The 22,993-nt window shown below is 39.6% G+C and overlaps 1 protein-coding gene across 10 annotated transcripts in view; it reads right to left on the bottom strand.

Moving 5' to 3' along the window:
- Positions 1–22,993, bottom strand: part of L3MBTL3 (L3MBTL histone methyl-lysine binding protein 3) — a 111,661-nt gene that overhangs the window by 19,404 nt on the left and 69,264 nt on the right. For all 10 annotated transcript variants that reach the window (XM_047734098.1, XM_047734101.1, XM_047734102.1 and 7 more), the window contains 3 exons: positions 20,474–20,588; positions 18,804–18,906; positions 9,487–9,636 (listed from right to left, as the gene is read on the bottom strand). In XM_047734098.1, the coding sequence (XP_047590054.1) occupies positions 9,487–9,636; positions 18,804–18,906; positions 20,474–20,588 (368 nt within the window). The remainder of the gene's footprint in view (positions 1–9,486; positions 9,637–18,803; positions 18,907–20,473; positions 20,589–22,993) is intronic.

Raw genomic sequence — 22,993 nt, 5'->3', positions numbered from 1 at the left:
ATTATTAGCTGGTTTTTACCCTTGCATTTCTCCAGGATACAGTCTACCCGTCTTCTAGTGACAAGGTCGGGCATGAAGACTCTGACTCATTTTTATTTGTTTTAAAAATTGGTTTCTCATTTGGGCAACCAATATTTCTCCCTCCTACAAGGTGAGGAGTTTCATGGCCAATTCTTACTCAAGGTGTGCCATATTGGGTCTCTTCCTCTGTGCAAAAATGAAATCCTTGGTCTAGGATTTCAATATCCTAAGAACAGTTTTTCTAGTGGCACAGGTCTTCCAATTAAAGACAAAAAAATGTTTATTATCAGAATGCTTCAACTCTGTGGTAACTTTATAATACGCTCTGGAACATGGTACCGATATGCTTCTTGACAGATTCTCTTTAAAAAAAGACAACCAAGTACTTTGATGTTGTGTTTTAGTAGTACAGTTTTGCTGAACAGAAAAACACTTCTATTTTCTCCCCTTTATCAATACTTTCCAGTGCCAAAAATTTCATTTAGGAAGGAGCAGGGGGCAGGGGTATAGGGAATCAGAACATGGAGTGGTCACGTAGATGGTCTCTGGAAGTAAACAGACCTCGATCCAACATCAGTTCTGCTACTTAGTTCTAAATGATCTTCAGCAAGTTACTTAACTTCCCTACTTCCCAGCTGCATCATCTGTAAAACGAGGGTAATAAATCCTTTTCCTCACCGGCATTTTGAGGACTCAATAAAATAATGAATTGAAAATGCTGCCCACTGCCAGACACAGAAGCAGGAGCATGATCAATGGCAACTTCTACTATTTAAGAATTACTTACATTTTGGGATAAAATCACCCACTGTCACCTGTTTTCTTCAAGTTTTACAACAACTTTTAGAAAAAGTTATGAGCCAGACTGCAGCCAGATGGCCTGGGCTATAATCTGGGTCTGCTATTGACTAGCTGTGTAATCTGTAACCAAGAGAGGTTCTACATTTTTGAATGGTGATGTAATAATAGCACCTAGCCCCACATAAGGCACTGTGAAGATTAAGTGAGCTAAAGCGGGTAAAAAAACCCCTAGAAAAGGACGAGGAATACAGCGATTTCTCTTGAGGTTTTAGAATTTTCAAGTACCCATTTATTTCAATATTTCTTTAGTCTGAATTGAAATATAACCATAGCTTAAACCTTACTCAAGAATACTCTTTAGGCTTTTAATTAAGACAGTGAAATCCACTCAAGTGCAAAAATGAATTCCTTACATGAGTCAGCATCCTGTTTTTCTCTGTAATTATGTATCATGCTTTAGATGTCTTACTATCTTACTCTAAATATACTTTGTGGTAATTATCAGCAAAACAAACATCAGAAGGGTAAATACATAGTAACAGGATATATTTGAATGCAAAGTGCTACATTTCTTCAAGTTTGCTTATTTTTCATTTGAAAACAATCCCTAAACAAATATCCTTCCATTAGTCCCCAGTATGTTAAAAACAATATTGAAAAAATGTGAAACAATTACTTTGCTTCAATTCAGGGATTTCAGCTATACGTCAAAATGCAGCATGAGTTTGGTTTGGCTCTTAGCTTGAAATAACCCCACCTTCTCTCTCTCCAGCAGAGCTCATTCTAGTCGCACAGGGGTTCTGTTAGAGCTGAAAAGTTACCTGTATTCCCTCGTAACAAGAGGCAACACAGTGACTGCAAGAAGAGAGGGCTGAGGACCCTATAAAAAAATACAGGCATTTCTGTTTTGAATGTGAAAAGGTCTTTTTTGCATGCCCCCAGCAAATTCTTTCTATTTTTTTTTTTTTTTTTTGCTAAATTTCTGGGCTGAGGTCACTCACAGGAAAAAAAAATCCAATAAAGAGAATCTCACGGTTTATACTTTAGAGGAATTATAAAAGATTACTTGCGGTGTCTCCAAATGCTTCCTACAAATGAAGAGGAGAGCATGTACACACAGCCTCAGCACATCCTCTTCAAAAGGACTCAGAAAAGATGGCAAATGAAACAAGTCAGATTAAAACTTTTATGTCTATGGTTAACATCTGAATAGTCTTTAAAGGTTTATTTATTTATTTGAGAGAGAGCGAGAGAGGTGGGCATGAGAGAGAGAGCGAGCAAGCGCATGCATGTGGGGGCAGAGGCAGAGAGAGAGAGAGGCAGACTCCCCACTGAGCGCAGAGCCCCACATGGGGCTCAATCTCAGGACCCTGAGATCAGGACTCTGAGATCACACCCTGAGCCGAAATCAAGTCAGACGCTTAAATGACTGAGCCACCCAGCCACCCCTAGCAATGGTTTTAATAGTGTCTTCATAAACATGGCCTAAGGGAAGGAAACATGGTTTACTATTTATCTAATGTCTAAAAATAAAACATTTTGATTAATAAGCCCATTAAATTAGCATTTAGCATAAGGAACATATGTTAATGAAGAAAAGTAATATAATGAGACAAAACAGTGGATATTATCAAATGCCAAGGAAAGACCCCCAGAAAAACTAATTCAGCTATTAACTGATCAATCCTCTAATAAAATGTAAAACCCTAACCAACGAGGCGAGCGTTGGGGAACAAAGACCACATATTATAAGAAGAGCAAGACTGCATAGCTTTTACGTTGTCAAAGAAAAGTAAACAGATGTCATTGCTTTTCTACAATATATAAAAGAGTCATCTGAGTCAGGAATTAGTGCTGTTCAAGGGGATAAAATAAAACTCGGTTCAGTATTGTTCCCCCGACTTCACAGACATACAACAACAGTTATCGCTTCCTTAACACTCTGAATGACTGTCTTGGTGTCCCAGTGGTCGGCATAAGAACTGTGAGTGTGGGGGCGCCTGGGTGGCTCAGTGGGTTGGGCCTCTGCCTTCGGCTCAGGTCGTGATCTTGGGGTCCTGGGGTTGAGCCCCACATTGGGCTCACTGCTCAGCGGGGAGCCTGCTTCCCCCTCTCCCTCCTCCTGCCTCTCTGCCTACCTGTGATCCTGCTCTCTGTCAAATAGATAAAATCTTAAAAACAAAAACAAAAAAACAACTGTGAGTGTTTTAACTAAAACTGAGCTTCTCTTTGGTGCACACGAACCACCACACAGATTTGACTCAGGTTCCCAGGAGCTGGAATATTTTTTAAACTTGCACCGCTCCTGATCCATATCTGGCAGCGCTTTACAGGGGTAGGTAACGCCTAATCATCAAAAGGGACTTTCTCCAATTGCCAACAACAAACCCTCAGGCTCAGAAAGCCTCAAAAAGCAAAACAAAGTTCCAAAAGATTCTTAATTAGCATTTGTAATCTTTTAGAACTTCTGGCTCTAAATTAATGTTACTCTCTTTGATCTTTCAGTTCTGCAAAGTAAAGAGATTTTTATATGCTTATAGTTTCATATTTCTGTTAGCTTGTGTTCCCATCTGCTTAATAGAGCCCTCCTCAAGTGTGCAGACTAGCTCTTGGAGTGACTGGCAAGTCGGATTCATCCTAGGAATATAAATCAGATTAATAGTTGCAATTCCTACAACTGCTCTCTGTAATTCTGAGCAGAAACACTGGTCCTACAACTTGAGAAGCCATTTTAATGGCCTATAATGAGCTGAACAGACTGAAATTTTTCACTGGCTTTATTTAGATTAGCAATGGGCTTTTGCCTCGCAAGGTAACACAAGCATTTAGCAGATATTTAAAACGTGCTTTACTGTTTTTCTGTGGTTATGTCTAAGCAGGCTTAAACAACATGGGAGCTTAGAGCATTCCACGATTTTTAATAGAGAGAGCACCTAATTTAGAAACACAATTACAAGCAGCTGTAGGGTAGATTTCATGAAAATGAGCCTATGTGGGATAGATGCCGATGTTCTCTGATGGGTAACACACTGTGAATTATTACTCCAGAGAGGGGTCTTTATACTGAATAATAATTCTCTAAGCCTAGTGTCAAGATCACTTGCATCCATCTCCTGGGGGCGCTTGTTAAAAATGAACTGGGATACACCTTATACTTCCTGAATCTGTTAACTCTGGAGATGGTACTTTGAAAGCTGCATTTTAACAAACATCTGATGAGTCTGATGCAAAACAAAGTTTGAAACCCAGGTTTATTAAGATGGAAGAGGAAATACACACATACTTTTACTCAGTGGTAGACATGCAGAGACTTCAGGTCCCAGTCCCCGGGGAAAAGTTGGCCCCTGACTGGACTGGGAAAGCCCCTGACTCACCATCTTGTGGCGAGGAGCGCTGAGAGGGCAGGGACACTGCTGTCGCTCTCCCAAGTGAGGGAAACATCTCAATGAAAACATGAGGCACAACGCAGACACTCCTTACACGTCTGAGGAATCAATGGCTAACTGGAAAAGGATTGCAGACTCACATTTCTATCTAAATACATATTAGGAATTCACATAACCCAACCATCCTTTTGGGTTTGACGTATTGCTCTAGGAAAACAGATTGGAATATTTAACACACCTATAAAAGGACTCACAGGGAAGCCATCTTAATGTGGGGCAGAGATTACCAGCCAGGATACCCTGAGTCCCTGCTTACAAGTGCCCCCATCTGGTCATAAGAGGCGGCCCCATTCACTCCCTTTGCATATATAAATACTGTCATTTCTGCGGTATATGAAATGAAAATTTCATTTCCTGTGGAGAATGAAAAAGGTAGCATTTCCTATGTGGGACAGGAATTAAAACAACAGTATTTTGGGAAGCACTGCCAAATTTATAAAAGAGTGCCAGTATGTATGCCAGTATTGTGGGTTCATCTAGTCATTTAATAGATACCCAGTGTGGAGACCTTACAACATTGAAGAATGTAGCTGTTTCACCAGAACAAAAAGTTCATACAGCAGTTGCCTCTTAGATTATATAACTGATCTGTCTGCTTTGAAGGCTGGTGGATGTTTCGAGGTCACCTTGCATCCTTACTGGGTGCCAGGCAGCATGTTCTGTGCTGGGGTGTCTCAGAGAACCAGAGAAGATGTGGCCCAGCCTTTATGGAGCTTACTGTCAAGCAAAGTAAACAGACTCAGAAGTATATACCTGAAACCATCAGCAGCATCAGGATGTGTGCTGTGAAGAAGCGTAATGAGGAACCTGAACTACACTCCAGCAGATCAGATAAAGCTTCCCCAAGGGAATGATAGTGAACTTGAGACCTACAAAATGAGAGATTAGCTAGGAGACGGCAGGCCTGGAGGCTCTAGGCAGAGTGCAAAGGATGTCTGAGGACCACAGTGGTTAAAGCATTAAGTTTAAAAACGAGCCTGGCAGAGATGGGCAAGAGGGGCCAGAGAACACAGGACCTTCCAGGCCAGGCTCAGAATTACGGTCTTCATCTCAAGGGTAATGGAGAATCACTGCAAGTGTCGAGCAGGGACAAACAAATTTTCAAATGCATACTCTTGGGTTCTAGCCTGGAAGATTCTGGTGGGGCTGGCCCGGGCCCCCAAATCTGAATTCTCAGAAGGTCCCTCGGACTCTGATGCAAAGTCTAGGAGCTACTGCCGTGGAACATTAGTTGTCCCCACACCCAGCCTGAGCAGGTGGCCTGCCAACTTGCCCTTACAATAATGGTCGAGGTCTGAAAAGGATATACACATTCCTTGCATTGTTACTTTATCTGGCCTGGCTGCATCAGCTTCCAGATCAAAAGCAATGCCTGGTGACCCTCTGGCATTTGAAACAGGTGAAGGAGGGGGTAGTGATGGGTGGCAGAGCAGCCGCGGTCAATGCCCAGCCCGTGTTTGCTGGACAGCACTCCCCTTCCAGCCACATCGCCAGCTCCACAGTCTTCCCACTCCGCCTCCCTGAAGGACTAACCTGGGCTCCGGCTGCTTGGTGTGCAACAGGACTGATGTGCAGGGAAATGACTGTGTGCTCCACCCCCGGCAGCCTTGCTCTGGGACTGAAGGTAACCGCTGTTTAAATAGCTCGGCTCCTGCAGCCTCATGGTGGGCAAACTTTGCGACTGTGTGTTTTACACAGACTCCCAGAGTGGTTGCAGCAGGACTGTGTCCCTGCTGTCCACAGTGGTAATCAGTGTGACAACAAAGCTTTCATGGGCGGTCTCCCCTTCCCCGGCTCACTTCCTCACTCCCCAACGGAGGTCTTCCTCACCTCCCAAATAAACCACCTGCAACTCAATCTTTTTCTCAGGGTCCACTTCTGGGGAGACAAATAAATGGTCTCTTGCTGTCCTAAAGTGTATTACCAAAAAAAAAAAAAAAAAAACCCCAAACAAACAAACAAAAAATCTGGTAGAGTCTGGCTACCAAAGTTAGTAAATTATTACAAAGGATGCAAGGAAAATGCATTAAAACCTGAATGAAAAATTCTATCCATGTATGTAATGAATATGAGAAAAGGAGAGAGAACATAATCTGGTATTGTGAGAATTGTCTTCAATGCTATATTTAAAGAAATGAAACAAGATCAAGCTAGAGAGAGAGACAAACCATAAAAGACTCTTAATCTCAGGAAACAAACTAAAGGTTGCTGGAGGGGAGGGGGTGGAGGGGATGGGGTGGCAGGTTGAGGAATATTGGGGAGGGTATGTGCTATAGTGAGAAAAAATAAATTAAAAAAAAAAAAAAGAAAAAAAGAAAAGAAAAGGAAAGAAAGAAATGGGCCAGCCTTTCCTTTGCTCAGCCAGAATAAAAGAATGTCGTGCAACAAATAGGTAACCTATTCCTCTTGCCCCGTTAATACAAACTAACATTTACTGAGGGCTTATTATTAGTCACTGCTCTCAGAGCTTTGCACAGCTCACTAGTTTCTTAAGTCCAGGTGAAAGAAATCAACAATCCAAAAATTTTATTACTTATGAAATGAAAAAAATATTAAATATGTTCACACAGATTCCCTTAGAGCAGAGAAGCCAGCCAACTTCTACCCTGTTAATTCTACCTTAAACCAACCATTATCAAGCCATCAGATACATTTTTTCATTAACAGCCTTTCTTTTATCTGTTCGCATTTACTATGTTGGCACCTCATGATCATTTGTATCTAAAATACCCAGTGCCATTGGGATTGCTGAGAGAACCAGTGACTGCCTGCAGTAGAAAAAGGTAATCCTAAATCAATTTTCAAAAATATTAAGGAAGAAATTAAAATTTTTAAAGAGTAAATGGATCTGTGTTATTTTGAAACATATTGTGTTTTCAAGTATGCCTAATGAAGCATTTAGGTTGCAATATCAAAATGTCTGCAATCACCTCTTACATATATTTCTGTGTAAAAAATACAGTGAGAAAAAAAAATGTTCACCTTAAAAATTGAGGGGTCATTTGGATCATCTCCCTCATGTTTCCTTTGCACGTAACTAATCAAATCTTTCAGTTTATTTTTCAGTTATAAAAATAAAGTAAAATAAAAACAGTAAATCTGGGAAGATGAAGGCAAGAAGAAATCCAAAGAGTCTCTCAAACCATGAATAATGGAACACTCACATACCAAATGAAAGCAGATCACCTGAAGAAACTGACCTTAATACAAAGAAGTCTAAGTATTCAGTCACACAAAGTAATGACAGGTCAGAATTCACTGACTCAAAAGAGAGTATGGGAGAAAAATTTATGATGCAGAAAACTATTTAGATGTGAAACATATGTGATAGGTTATAGAGAAAACTAAAAATGTCTGTGGTTGTTCCCTAAATCCCGGGTGATTACATGAAGAATCATGACCACACCTCAGAGAAGACAGGTCACTGGAATGGTCAAATCCACTACAGCTTTTTTTTTACATAAATTTTGCATTAAAGAAGACCCTAGGAAATCATCCCAAGGAGATTCTGCTGTGAGGAAACTCTGGCCCTGGGAGTCTGCCCTGGAGCCGGTAAGATGAGTGAAAAGCCTGTGAGATAGGCCTGCCTGCTCCTCAGAGTCTTCTGTTGATATTTTAAATAGTACCTTGGCTTCTGAAATCTAAACGCTAGGCAGTCTTACCACCTTGTGAGTCAGAGTCAATGAACTCTGTATCTATAATTATTACTATATGAATTAGTGCTTTATTTGTCTTAAAGTAAATTTCCTCACATGGTATGACCTCATTTTGGAGCGCTGGGTTGGGGAAAATGAGTTTATGTTACATTAGTCATAGTTTTAAGGGTAAAAAAAAAATAATCATCTTCCTGTGGTTAATAATTAAAGAAGTTACAGCTCACCCCATCCATAGGATAAAATTACTTTTTTATAAGGATAGTGAGACCTGAAATGCCAGTACTCCAATAGCATTGCTATGAATTTAGAATAAGATTAATTAATTCAAATGTCCACCTGGCTCATCCATAAGAATGGAAGTTATAAAATATTTAAATAGAGAATGATGTTGCCTTAGGTTTTAAAATACTCATGAAAGGGGCGCCTGGGGGCTCAGCTGGTTGAGCATTCAACTCTTGATTTCAGTTTGGGTCATGATCTCAGGGTTCTGGGATCCCCCTGAGGTGGGCTCTGCACTCAGTGCAGAGTCTGCTGGGGACTCCTTCTCCCTCTGCCCCTCCCCCTACTCACGTATATGTGCATGCATTCTCTCTCTCTCTCAAATGAATAAATAAATCTTAAATAAATAAATAAGTAAAATACTCCATAAAAAAACTCCCAAAACCTAAGCACTAAGGAATACCTTTCCACTAATCTGCTTTTTTTCAGTAGTATCTTCAGCTGCTGGAAGGGCACACGACTTTTATTTAAAGATCAAACAAAATCTATTTCTTTACCTAATAATCCACTGAGCTTAACATTCCAACTCAACTCTACAAGTGAAATCAAAACTGAATGAGCTTAGTCCAAACCCTTGAACAACATAGGTTTGGACTAAGCAGGTCCACTTATGCATGGATTTTTTTTTTCAATAAATTATATATACTACTGTAAATGTACTTTCTCTTCCTTATGATTTTAATAACATTTTCTTTCCTCTAGCTTACTTCATTGTAAGAAAACCATATATAATATCTATAATGTACAAAATATGTGTTAATCTACTGTTTATGTTATCGGTAAGGCTTTCAGTCAACATTAGGCTGTTAGCTAAGTTTTGGGGAACTTAAAAGGTATACTTAGATTTTCACTATGTCGGGGGGGTTAAGGGTACTGACCCTCAAATGTAGTGCAATTAACAGTTTAATAATTAAAAGAAATAACACATATGCAAGCATTTAGAATGAAAAAGAAGTAATGTATATTCTTCACAAAAATCTTCACAGAAATATGAACTGGCATGAAATAAAATGACTGGAATTTCTAAACTCCTAACACCAAAAAAGTTCAACCAGAAGAGGAACAAGTAAGAATTAAGCCTATCTGAGTAGATATGCTTTTAAAAACCCTCTGCCTAATTTTTTTAAGTCCACTACCGATCTCTATCATCCTTTTACATTAAATCAAATACATTTTCAATAATGTCTGAGAAAAGATAACCAGAGAACATAAAACATCTGAGATAGAAAACCTCTTTCAACCAGAGTACTTCTAAACAACACTAATATTATCACTTTAATTACCTGATTTCAGGAGATGAAGAGATTTCATTTGTGTCTGTCCTTTTATTTCTTGGAAATGATGGACTAGCTGGAGGCATCTCACCACTTAAGCGGTCTGGGAAAATTCGGTCTTTATTCAAATTGATTTCTGAATAGGGACAGTTGGCAGCACTAAAACATTAAAAGAAAAAGGGAAGAACATTCCCATTAGAACACACCTCTAATGAAAATGACAGGCTACAGAACCTAAAATTCCAAAATTTAATTGAATGTTATATATATTTACATATGTGTATATGTATGACTAAATGTACCGTATGCAATATTTTGTTTCTCAGACACAGTTTCAGTATATTCTGAGAGCAAATGTGTCTTGGCACTTGATGTTCAGACGCAATCTGATGAAATCTTTGGAACTGAGCAACGATCACTGCAGGATCCCCTCTGTACTGTCCAAGGGCAGAGCCTGTGCATATCTATGATAACAATCAGCCCCAAGAGAGAAATGCTTAAGACATCCTAGGAGGCCGGGCGATAAAGGTAGGTCAGAGAGAGCCTGATGGGACAGACGGAGCAGATCTGCTTCCCAAAGTGATTCTCCAGCCTCAGGGTCCTCAAGGGCTGTGTCATTTCTTTATAACAGCTGTCCCTCTAAAGGAAGGCGGTTCCCCCATGTTCCTGGCTCCACGTCCACATGCACACCTGATATCTTAGGCAATACTTGTATCAATCTGTAGTTAATCCTGTTTCTGATCTCAAAGGAGCCCAGACGCCAACTTGGATCATGACCCATCTAGCTCGCTTCCCTTCTATCGGTGCCCTCTGCACCCCTGGCTGGTCTCTCAGGACCCACTTGGGGATCACACCTGTTATCTAAGCAAAGGAAATCTAGGCCACTAATTATTAAATCAGTGTTAAGTCAGTATCATCCTCTGCCTAGGCCTCAGCTCTCCAGGCTCCAGAACAACTGGGCAACCTCTGTATCTCAGGCCTCCAATCACAATGAACCCCTCCAACTAATGGTTCTTCTTGCCCCTCTGGTTTTAGGAAGTCTGCTTAAAAGTGGAAATTGTTGGATCTTAGATAAATTATATTAGTGTCTTACGTGTCTCTTCCTCTCTCTAGGTGATTGTGGGAATGTTGATAATCACCCAGGGAAAAATTTTAAACAACGCATGTCTATTCTCCACCAAGAAAATCAGATACCTTCTCCTAGAAGAGGGGGAAAAGTTTGAAAACTAAATGATTCTGATAGTGGTCTATAAAACTTATCACAGATACATTGTAAGCTAAAATACACTCTTTATTTTACCTAACTTCATAGTGCTCTACACTCTAGGCAAAAGACAAACATAAATAACATTTGCTTATGTCTTGACTTAAATGTATATAATGCTAACCCAACAATAACAAAAACAGTAACTAGTAATATTTATGGAGTTCTTACTATATAATCAAGTACTGTACTAAGCACAGTACCTCACTTAGCTTTACAATATCCTATGAGGAAGGCTTCTCATGAGACAAATTAGGCTTAAAATGCTTAGGTGACTTCAATCATTAGTTATTTCATTCATTTGTTCAACAAGTATTTATCAAGTATCTATTAAGCCCTAATTATCTTCCTAGGCACTGGAAACACAATGGAAAATAAAAAGACAAGATGTCCCCTCTCATGAAGATGATATTCTAGGAGATGCCACAATGGTGCAAACCTAAATTAGACCACCTCACATAATGACAAATGCCATGCAGTATGACCTAAGAGAGAAGCTGGGGCTGTCGCAGGGGTGAGGAAGGGCCTCTCTGAAGTGGCAGCATTTGAGCAGAGCCCTCGAGGTCAGGAAGACGCCTGCTCTGTCCACACAGGAGAAGAGCATTCTGGGAAATGGGAAGAAGAACACAAATGGAGGGAAAGCTCGTAGGGAAAGCTTGGTGGGGGAAGATCAGTGATGGTAGAGTGTGTGAGCAAGGGGAGGGGATGCACTAGAGGCAGGCAGGGGAAGTATTATGTAGGGTCTGGTAGGCCATGGTCATGAGTTCAGTTGGTTAGGTTACTTCTGATGTGAAGCCACCAGAGGACCTTCAAATAGGAGAATGATATGGTTTGATGTACAATTTAAAACAATCACTCAGAATGCTTTGTGGAGGGAAGATTTCAAGAGGACAGAATTGGAGCAAAAGTAGTTTTGTAAGAGTAAAGACATCACGGTGACTTGGATTTGGGTGGCTGAAACAGTCACGGTACTTCTGTGATCCCTCCAAGGGAAGCTGTGCATGGAAGGCTGATGGGGAGTGACATCAAAGAAGGACTGAAGAATGGTCTGCAGGTTTCTGGCCTGAAGACCTGGGTGGTGGGTGATAAGGATGCCTTTTCTCTCCCCCCACCCCCTAACAAGATGAGAATGATGAGAGAGAAGGAGATATTTTGGGACCACATCAGGAATTGTGGAATGTTTATTAAACAATCAAGTAGGGATGGTGCCTGCTCAATGTCACATAGCAACGAAGCAGCTCAGTAAAATGAGCCCACTATTTCATTTATCTTATTGAGAATGGGCATGCTATTTTAACTCATTTTTATTCATCGAGTAATGATGTTAAAGAAAAATCCATCACCATTGTCTCTTCTAAACAAGAATCCTTCAAGTACCTCAAGGAATCCTTTCTGGAATATTTGTACTAATCAGTGTTTATGGATATAAGTAACAAAAACCAGTTCAAAGTTGAACAGAAATCAACTTACTACAAGAGCATCATTCAGCTCTGCAGGAAGACTGGGCAGTCAGGTTGTGTCAGGAAGAAAGGTCCAACCAGCTCTCCTCCCCGACATAGTCTACACTGGATGGGGGGCTCCTGGGGCTATGGCCTTCATTCACTCTGCAGACCCCTCAGCCACTTCCACACCCGCCCAACTCCCACCCAACCCCAATTCCACAGAGGCTGCAAACACCAAGTGTGACTTGCCTTCACATCACTCCTTCCGATGGAGGACCCAGCTGGCAGCATCTGCTTGGCTACATTTCGGTTTTCTGCCCACACAGTAACTGCCACAGGTCTGAGGAAGGGGAGAGGCCCTGCTCCCTGTGGTACCCCCAAGAGACGTGGAGCTTGCCTTCCACCTATCTTGTTTCATACAAATATAAATGACCCAGGGTGGCCTCATAATAAACATGCTTAAAACCAAATTTATCATCTTCAATAAACTCCCCCTCTTCTGATGAATAAAGGTAAGAAATACAACCAGTTCCTCCTGTTATTCTTGAATCTTTGTTTCTGACAAAGGAAATATATTAACTAAGCCTCAGACTGTCATCTTTAACTCTGTTCTATTCTCTCTTCCTCATATTGTGTATTTCTATTACAAATTTATCTCCTTGCATTTTGTGAACAGCAAGAAAAAAAATCTAATTTTTTTTCTTTTTTTTTTTTGGACAAACAGTATGCTGCTAATCCGAAAATACTGCAACCATCACATTTCACTCACAGTTAAACACCTGGCTTTACAGTGACTGAAGAACTCTCTACACACCTATCCTTGGGTTTTATCAGATATGAAGTAAAGAAAATGAGAGGCCTGTTCCTGACCTCACTCACTCCCACATTGGAAGACCCACAATATTCTTAAGATGGGCTGCCTATCCCCAACTATGCACAAGAGGTAAGAGCTACAGTTTAGAACTCTTACGTCATCCCCTTCACCTCTCTGTTGACTACATGAAGGAAGAATAGCTCTAAGATCCCTATATATGAACTTGGACAGCTCACAGAGAGGCGAGACTGTAGAACAAAATCAGCCTTACTGTCTAACTGTCTGCCTCTTTGGATTGTTAGGGCCAGAGAGGAATTTCAAACTCTCATCTTGAAGTAGGGGAAGGGAGCACAGCCCTCCCAGCAGAGATTTACTAATGGGCCAGGCTGATCTATCAAGGGAGTCCCACCATGATCTTATGCTGATACCCCCCTCTTCTTTTGAACCCTCAGAGAAGTAAAATGGGTTTACACACCTCACATTTCTACACCTACTCTGGGGTAGAGAAGGAAGACAGTTGGTTCCTGAAGTGGGTGGGTGGTGATTAAAAAAAAAAAAAGGGTATGCCACAAAATGCAAATAAAGTGTGCTCAAGTGACAGTATGCGTGGAGTGATGGGCAATCCCCTAGACAGAAATCAGGAACCTGGTCCTAAAGGTGCTCTGCAGCTCCATCCATTACTTCCTCAAGAGTGAGCGCGACTTGTGAGACCCCGTCTTCTCACTTGTAAAACGAGGATGATAACAATGTCGTAATTTCCACGGCTCAAATGCATTACACACGTTAAGTGCTTTACTTCCATCATCTTGTTTAATTCCTACAACCCTGGGAAGTTGGCTCCTTGTCTAGCACTCGTTTTACAGATACAGAAACTGAGTCTTAAAAAAGGGAACTTGCTCACTGTCACTTTACCAGTTCTTGGCAGAGTCCGATGATGAGCTCTGGCTGTCCTGTTATGTCGTATGGGGGCAAACAGTATCTCGCCATATCGAAGAATGCCCTCAGCTTTAATCTGTGACAATGGACTCCATCTGAGTACCGTCTTCGACCAAGATACTGCTGTCATAGAGCTAATATGCATTGACCCATAAGTGAATCTCTTTGCCAGTTTCCTTTTTCTTAAATTTACAAGGTTCATACAGTTTTAAAGTTACAAACTATCACTCATCAGTACTGATCAATTTCTGCGGAGAAAGTGGTTCTCATTAGGCTTCCCTAGTTTCTCCTGTACTACCTCTGTGCATCATGTACACGGGGCACACACGTATCCACATACACGTAAGTCTTTACCATGACATAGTTCCTCAGAGAGCAGAGGAAGCAACTCATGCAGGGGCACACAGCTACCTACTGTGAGGATTTCATCAGGGTACACCCTGTTCTACTGGCAAATAATCCCATATCAGCTTTACACACGAATGTCAATGTGCCTCCAGTCCCTCTAAGGAGGCAGTTTTTTCCTATGACAGACTGGTCCAGCTGATGAGGAAAGGGAGGAGGAATGCCTATTCACTATTCCCCACTGCCACCTTTGAAATCCTTTTAATTGTGGATACGTTTATTTAAACGATTAGGTAACATTTCCAGTTTTCTGAGTGATCACATAATCGTTCTCATACACTATCCTGACCAAAACCCGAGTCAGGCTCTATCAGGCCACATACTTCTTACATGAGAGTCTAGGAGTTAGAAGAAGAGACTGAGTGCCATCCAAGCCTTGGCTGAATTCTGATTCGGCCACTGTCTAACCCTTGGGCACATACTTAACTATTCCAACCCTGTTTTCTCACCTGTAACACAGAGATTAGCACCTGTTTCACAAAGCCGCTGTGAGCAGTAAGTGAGATCACACAGTAAGTCCTACAACAGTGCCTGGAACATAGGAAGTCATCAATAAATCCCACCTGTTGTCATTATTCAAAAAGCCGAAGCTGACGAACATATAACCATGACGGCGTAAGAGAGCATCGGCAAAGATAAACAACAGCGTTAAAAAGTCCATACCATGCCTCACGTTTGGAGGTTCTCTGCTTCTCCCAGGAAAAGGGTGCTACTCCATTCATGCCTCTACGAAAACCTGTTTGCCCCAGACTGGCCTTCTTCGGGGTAGGGACCTCCTCCTCTGTGCGGCCCACCACCTTACCCTGCAGCCAGCCCAAAGCAAGCACTCAGCAAGTGTGTGCTGGATGCAGGGATGGATGGATGTTCAGTCACTATGATGTTTACAGTTTGCAGGTGTCTGTTCACATTTTTAAAACTCTCCATGGATTTTATGATGACCTTTTAGAGGTTGCTGGAGATACTCCCCATTTTGTTCTTGTTTATTTCCTCCATGATCCAATCTTACGTAGAAAAGATTTGCTTCTGAAAGCACTAGAGATGCAGAATATTTTTCATATAACTTTAGTTCTCCTTTCATCTCCTCCCCTTCTCTGACCTTTCCGTAGTCGGAATGAATGAATCAACAAAGGGAAACACCACACCACCACCCAGATTAATGCTCCCTTGCTAGAAAGAGAGCATGGAGCAATCTGGCTACCGAATGTCCCTAGAGACAAGAATAACATCCACATTCGACTCACTCACTGATCATTTACATTTCAACATCTGAAAACATCACATTCTCAAGTTTCATCGCCGAGACACATGTTCTATTTCTAACACCTCTTATATCAAATTCAACTATTATAATTTTTCAGAGAAGCTAACAACAACCGCTAGTCAAAACATAGCCTTTTGCTTATGTGTTCATAAAACTGATTATTCTTGCTTAAAAGAGCAACTTTCCTTGTTATCTAAGCAAAGAATGCATGTTTTGATTTATGCAGTTGCTCAGTAAATTAGTCCAAAGAGAATTTTCTCATTATGTTTTCCTAAACACAGCATTCTCAGCAAGGACAAAAATAAGTGCCAGAGAAATGAACCTTTTCAAGAATATCCATGAGGCTGCAGCTATGCCACAGTCTACTAATGAAACGGAAAACAGGCTATGCCTGTTAAGGATTAATAACCCGCCGGACACAGAGCTCTGAGTGTTGTAAATAGGACAGCACAGTTGGGAAGACTCAGGAAAGCCAGCGGAAAGAGCTAAGAAAAAGGGGAGAGAGCACAGGGCAGGAGCTGACGGCAGCTGCCAGTTGTCTGAAGCACACGCACCCCTCCTCGCCAAGGCTCACGCACAAAACTGCTAGTCACACCCTCCATCTGACAGAACACCAGATGCTACTTCTTTATCAATATATGTCTTCAAGCCCGAAGGTCTACTGCTTCCTCTTTCATTCCAAAAAAATGAGTAATTCTCTATCGGTTCCAGTTATACGGAAAGATTTCTTTACCGCATCTTTCCATAAAATTTTCCACGACTTGTCCCACAATGCCCCCCGTCTTTTGGCAGATACGACACCACATCGCTGAAGAAATGCTCTGGAGAGGATCACCGAAACTCTGTGAAATGGGTGTGGCTCAGCAGAGGAGCCCTCAGAGGTCCATGGTACTGCTGGGGAAAGGTGGTCGTAATGAGTGGACAGTGCCTTCAAGCAGGGGACAGGACTGTCACCAAAGACCTTGCCGTGACAGGCAAACCTCTCAGCTCAGGCCAAAAGCACTCCTAAAGAGATGATGGACATTGCTTTAAGGAGGCTTTCCTTCCCAGAAGGCCAAAACAAATATTTCAACTGCATCCCAACAACATAATATCAATATGCATGCTTTAAAAAAAACAAAAATTTCTTTATTCTTGTCCTTAATTTTCCTCAAATTTCCATAATTTGAACAAACTGCCTCAGTCCAATGAACATCTTGGGGTTGGTAACAGATCAAAGGTTCAATATTACTGTTCTGTACCTTAGGTTTCTGTGACTAATTCTTGGAGCAGAGCCTTGAGAGGCACTGTGACGGAAGAGGTCAATAGCACACACCCTTGAAGCTAGACTGGGTGCCATTCCCTGTTCCCCCTTACCAGCAGCCAATCAATAAACCTCTCCAGTGTCATAGTAGCTTCATCAAAAATTGGAAGAAAATAACACTAAGACTAATAGGGTAGTTCTGAAGGTTATCCATACATGTAAAACAGAGCAGTGCCTTGTGCAGGGGGAAATACATGCTCAATAAACGTTAGTTATTATTGGGAAAAAAACCTCAAAAATATTTACTGAATGAAATTATTAATATACAATGGAAATTTATTAATGCTAGTGGGTTATTTCTGGCATTTAGACGTATATAATGTCTGAAAAATAATCTAGCTGCCTTCACTCAGCAACACTAAACAACTTTGAAGATACAGTATATTTAATTCAGTTTGCATTAATCATGTTAACTTTGGGTTTGCAGTTACACAAACAATGAAAGGATTTTTCTTTTTTTTTAATGTTTTTCATTCTTTCCTTCTTTCTTTCTTTTTTTTTTTTTTTTAATTATTTTTTAAGCAGGCTCCATGCCCAATGCAGGGCTTGAACTCAGGACCCTGAGATAGAGAGTCACATGCTCTACTAATTGAGAGAGCCAGGCACTTCTGAAAGGGATTTTTATTTTTTTAAAGATTTTATTTATTTATTTGACAGAGATCACAAGTAGGCAGGGAGACAGGCAGAGAGAGAGGGGTAAGCAGGCTCCCTGTGGGGAGCTCAATCCCAGGATGCTGGGATCATGACCTGAGCCAAAGGCAGAGGCTTAACCAGGTGCCTCTGAAAAGGATTTTTAAGTGGGTATCTGTAAATGGAATCACCATCCTATTCTTAGACTATTTACTCTAAAATAGATTGAATCCCATAAAAATCTCAGGAGGAGGTTATAAAAGGAAGATAAGCAGTATTTGAAGATTCAGAGATGAAGGAAAGAAGGAAGGAAGGAAGGGAGGGAGGGAGGGAGGAAAGAAGCGGAAAAGAGAAGAAAAGAAAAGAAAAGAAAAGAGAAAAGAAAAGGAGGGAGAGGGAAGAAACAATTACATCACTTTTACAGTTCCTATTAAGTCTCAGAGGAACAGGTAGTGCAATGTTCAGATTTTTCAGAAGGCCCAGATTCACAGTGCTTACAGACTGGATAAACAAGGGACCATTTTCCTTACTGGGCAATCCAATTAACATGCAGTCAGAACACTTACATCGACTAATGGTTATTTTAATACATCCCTAAACAGGTGATGCTTCTGTTCCTCAAAAATCACAGTCAAATCATTGGAACTTCCAGGTATTTCTTAAGATTTTTAAATGCCTACAAAGACCCTCAAATAGCCTACACAATACATCAAATTTCAGATGCATAATTTTGATTTCTTTTTTAAGTTACTTAGGGGTTAAAAAAATACTTGAAAAACATGGTTTTGGATCAATGCATTCTCAAGTGTGACTATTTATATTTGTGCTTCTTGTGATCTTTGCTGGTAATCTATGATAATCTCACTTCTCATTATTCAAATTGTTGAGTCCCCAAATCATATCATATTCTACCAAACAAAGACCTTCAACAGGGTCCGTCTTCTTCTCATTATTAACAGTTAACCCAATATGACTCTTTCAGAAGATGAGTGTATGGACAACTGGTCAGGCTGTCAAGAAAAGGCAAATAGCTAGAGTAAATCTATTTTAAACTGTGAATGCTTTTTTCAGGAATGCAGGAAGACTTAACTACAGATACACTCTTCAATTTTACAGGGTCACCATGGAAACCACATTTCATATAGATCAAAATATAGAATTAGCTCACATCTATTAGTACACATGGAAATCATTATTTTACACATGTGAGGGATAGGTACCCTCTCTTTGACCACGTAAGGAATCCCCGTGTGAGTGGCAGCAACACATACCTGTGAGGGCCCAGGTGTCTCACTCTCTTAAAATGGCCAATCCCTTTACATCCTGGGGTTGAGCATCCACCATGTTCAGAAGCTTCCATTAATTCTAAAGGGTCTATAAGAAAACAAGGGGGGAAAAATGAGAGAAAGAAAGAAGGGGGCATAAAATTAACCAGAAGGCTATAAAATAAAAATTAAAAATCTTAAAAGTCTTTTTAAAGGTTTTTCCCTATGCTTTTGTTCACATTATTTATCTTTCTTCAATAGTGAAACGGTAGACTTTGGTATAAACCTCTTTCAATGTCACAGATTCCAGAAACACCTAAATGTGAATTAATGAGGAGATTCTAAGCAATTTTTATCAAGTAACTAACATAACTAATACAGGAATACTGGTATACTGTGAAAATTTCAGACACCACACTGGTATACAGAGAAACAGTTACAGATCCATACTACCCCAACCACATTTCAGACACTCCCTCATCCCGACAACTTATGTCCATGTGTAATGTGCTAGATGTTGTTCTAAGCATTCCCATATATACCTGTGTGTGTGTGTGTGTGTGTGTGTGTATATATGTATCAAGTTTTTGTTTTTGTTTCATTTAGTCACATATAAGGGATAACATAGATGTGCACTATTCTGAAACATTTTTTCTCTTTGGTCTTTAACTTCATGTCTTGTAAATCTTTCCATCTCGATGGTAACATTCTTTATGGCCATTGCAGTGTCTGTATTATGAATGCACCAGAATTTAACCAATCTCTGTTTCCAAGGTTTGTTAGTTTAAATACAACGTAACAAATGGCATTCATGTGAACTTTTGTACCTTTACACAGCCTATACGGGGCATCCAGAAGTGAAGCCACTAGATGGGGGACTGCATGCTAAACATTTTAAAACCCCACAATAATCTATTTCCTACATATTTTCTGTTACAATGTATATGTTTTCTTTCAAACAGAAATCACAGTATGTTAAGTTTTCCATGTTTACTTTTTTAAAAATTGAATTTAGGGGCGCCTGGATAGCTCAGTGGGTTAAAGCCTCTGCCTTCGGCTCGGGTCATGATCCCAGGGTCCTGGGATCAAGCCCCGCATCAGGCTCTCTGCTCAGTGGAGAGCCTGCTTCCCCCTCTCTCCCTGCCTGCCTCTCTGACTACTTGTGATCTCTGTCTGTCAAATAAATAAAATCTTTAAAAAATAAATAAATAAATAAATAAATAAATAAAAATTGAATTTAAAGAAAATTTTACTGAGGTTATTATAAATCACATGAAGTTTTAAGTAATGATTCATATAGAGACCTTGTAGACTTTGCTCAGTTTCTCAAAATGGTAACATTTTGCAAAACTAAAGTATGAAATCACTCCTGATACATTAAATTTTGATAGTCTGACAAACTGTCTTCCAAAAATTCAGTATTGATTTTAAAAGGTGAGGAGTACTTCTAAATAAAAGTAAGAAAAATATATATAAACTTCGCTTTTTCAAACATTACATTTTTTCTTTTATATTTTTGTGACTGTCATGTGACTGAAAATGTAGGAAAAGGATTACATAGAGAAAAAATGTACAGTGAGAAAGAAACAGAAAGAAAGGATAGGAGAAAAGAACACTTTAAACACCCCATACAAGAACATGGAAACATTTATTTAAATTATTCTTGTATCTCTTACTCAAAGGAGGTTGAAGAGGATGCCCGGTTTTTGAACACCAGCCCACAGGGTGAATGTCTGGAGAATCTGCATCTACCCAGTAATCATAGCAGCTGTTCCAGCCATCAAAGTGAACCTGGATGACAGAAAGAAATTAACAGTATAATTCACGTCACGAAAATCCCTACAATAGAAGTTTTAACCACCATAACAATTTTCATTCTCTTCTAAATTATACAGTAGATTTAATACTAAATACATTTTTTCAATTATTTAAATTACTTCGTTTACACTATGCGAAAAAAAAAGGCACTTTTGACTTGTTTTTAAATTATCTGTCCATTAAGAAATGTCTTGCCAGGAGTACTTCTACAGAGATATTATTATATGTATCTTCCAACACTAGAACATCTTGAATACACAACGTCTTCATATAAGCAACGCCAAACACCCAGTAAATATGCCTTGAGTAATGAATACATCAGGGCAGGGATGGAGAAATGGGAGGGGGTAGTAGAGAGGCACAAGGGCTTTTCATATAAATGTCAACTCTTCCAGAGGTATGCTAAAAAGGCCTTTTAAACAAATTCAACATCCTATTAGAAATACAACCAGTTCAAAATATCTCTCCATCCACTGCATTTTTAAAAAACATTTTTTTTCTCATAAATAATTACAGTATCTCTCAAAAAGATTTTATGCTGGCGCCACTGTTACTGGCCACCACGTGGAAGAGCACCTGGTCCCCGAGCTAGGGTCACTAAAGATCAGCTAAGTAGCTTTTAATTATTACATATACTTTATCTTTTAGGATGGAAGATTTGCCAAAAGGCTATAGATATTTTGCTTTTACATCAAGTTTGCCAGCTACATCTCCTTAAGTCTGTGAATCCCTTACTCCTACCAGACAACAGAGGCCAGATGGATGAAAAATGCAAACATTAGAAGCTGAACAACAAAAGTTCTAGAACAATGCATGAGTGAACATGTTTGTATTCTCAGAGTAGGATAACCTTTGTAAGCAAGATGCCAAACTCAAAAGCCGTGAAAGAATAGACTGTTCAATTAACCACATGAACATGAAAAACTTGAGAGTGGCAAATATTCTGTAATGAGTGGAAAATACCACAAAAAAAAAAAAAAAAAAGGAAGGCCCAGGAGAAACCTCCAAAATACATTTATTATATATGTAACAATGTACTCTATTCCTTAATGTATATAGTTATCATATATTAACATAGTAAGATTAAAAACCCAATAGAAAGATGAAAAATAGATATAAATTGCTCATAAATAAGAAACTAAGTATACTTAGTAAACATATAAGAAGATAATCTATTACACTTATAAGCAAAACACTACAAATTAAAACACAAGATGCAGTTATTTCAACCTGTCAAAAATGTGCCACTTGGGTATTTCCTAGAGTTGGTGGGTATGAGAATAAAAAGCTTTCTCTTGGACTGCTGACAGGAGTATTAATTAGCAAATATGTCTGGTATGTTATTTGCAATAACAATCACTTAAAATACATCACCCTTGACTTGATAATCTCAGTAACTCAACTCTTGGTTTACAGTACAAAGCAACCTGGGTATCCACCGTTAGGGGACTGGCTAGCTAAATTATGGTACATTTGTATGACAGAATAATACAGAGTTGTTAAAGTACACATATACAGGTTCAAAATAAAGTCCTTCACAATGAATCCACTTTCTCAAGCTGAAAATCAATCAGTCCTAGAATCAAAGCCCACAGAATCCCATACCTGGAAGAAATCATAGGTATTATCTTAAAGAAGAGAAGAGATCACACAGCTAATTAGGAGAAGTTACAAAGCCTAAAATTCAAGGATCCAAATAAAATTACTCATCATTCACATGCATTGAATATAAAAGCAGCACTTACATAAAATTACCTAAGTCAAAGTAACCCCTTCTTTTCCTCTGATCAAAAACAATGCCCAATTAACAGTGAGAAGACATTCATGATAATTTTCTAAAAGTACCAATTTATGCTATCAATGCTACCAATAAATGAACACACATAATTTAGTGTTAAAGTAAATTTAAAGTGTCCTAATTCTCAACTAATCAAGTGATTACCCTATTTTATTACACATGAAACTTCCCTGGATTCTGATCTTGCTATTCCTAAATTCCATTTCTTGGACACTGGAATCAATGTTCACATAATGTATGTCTCATTTGTTGTAAATAAACTCCTAAATTTTTTAAAATTTAGGCATCTTCCTATAGCAAACATACTCAATCCTAACAAATAAATGGTTCTCCACCCCCGCTACAGATCAGAATTTTCTCAACGATGAAAAGGAGAAAGAGATAAAGGGGGAAAAAAACAAACCGGCTGAGCCTACCTAGGAGATTGTTAAACCACAGGTTTGGTTTTGCGCATACTTATGTTGTTTACTCAACGTCTAAGAAACTGAGGTGTGCGCTCAGAAATGAGACCCATGGATATTAACTAGTACATTACTGTACACCAATAGAGTCTCTGAAAGTCTTGATAAAATAAATAAAC

The sequence above is a fragment of the Lutra lutra genome, chromosome 6 (genome assembly GCF_902655055.1).
Source record: "Lutra lutra chromosome 6, mLutLut1.2, whole genome shotgun sequence".
NCBI classification, from domain to species: Eukaryota; Metazoa; Chordata; class Mammalia; order Carnivora; family Mustelidae; genus Lutra; species Lutra lutra.
Note: the sequence above shows the minus strand (reverse complement) of the source record. Positions and strands in the feature narration are given on the sequence as shown.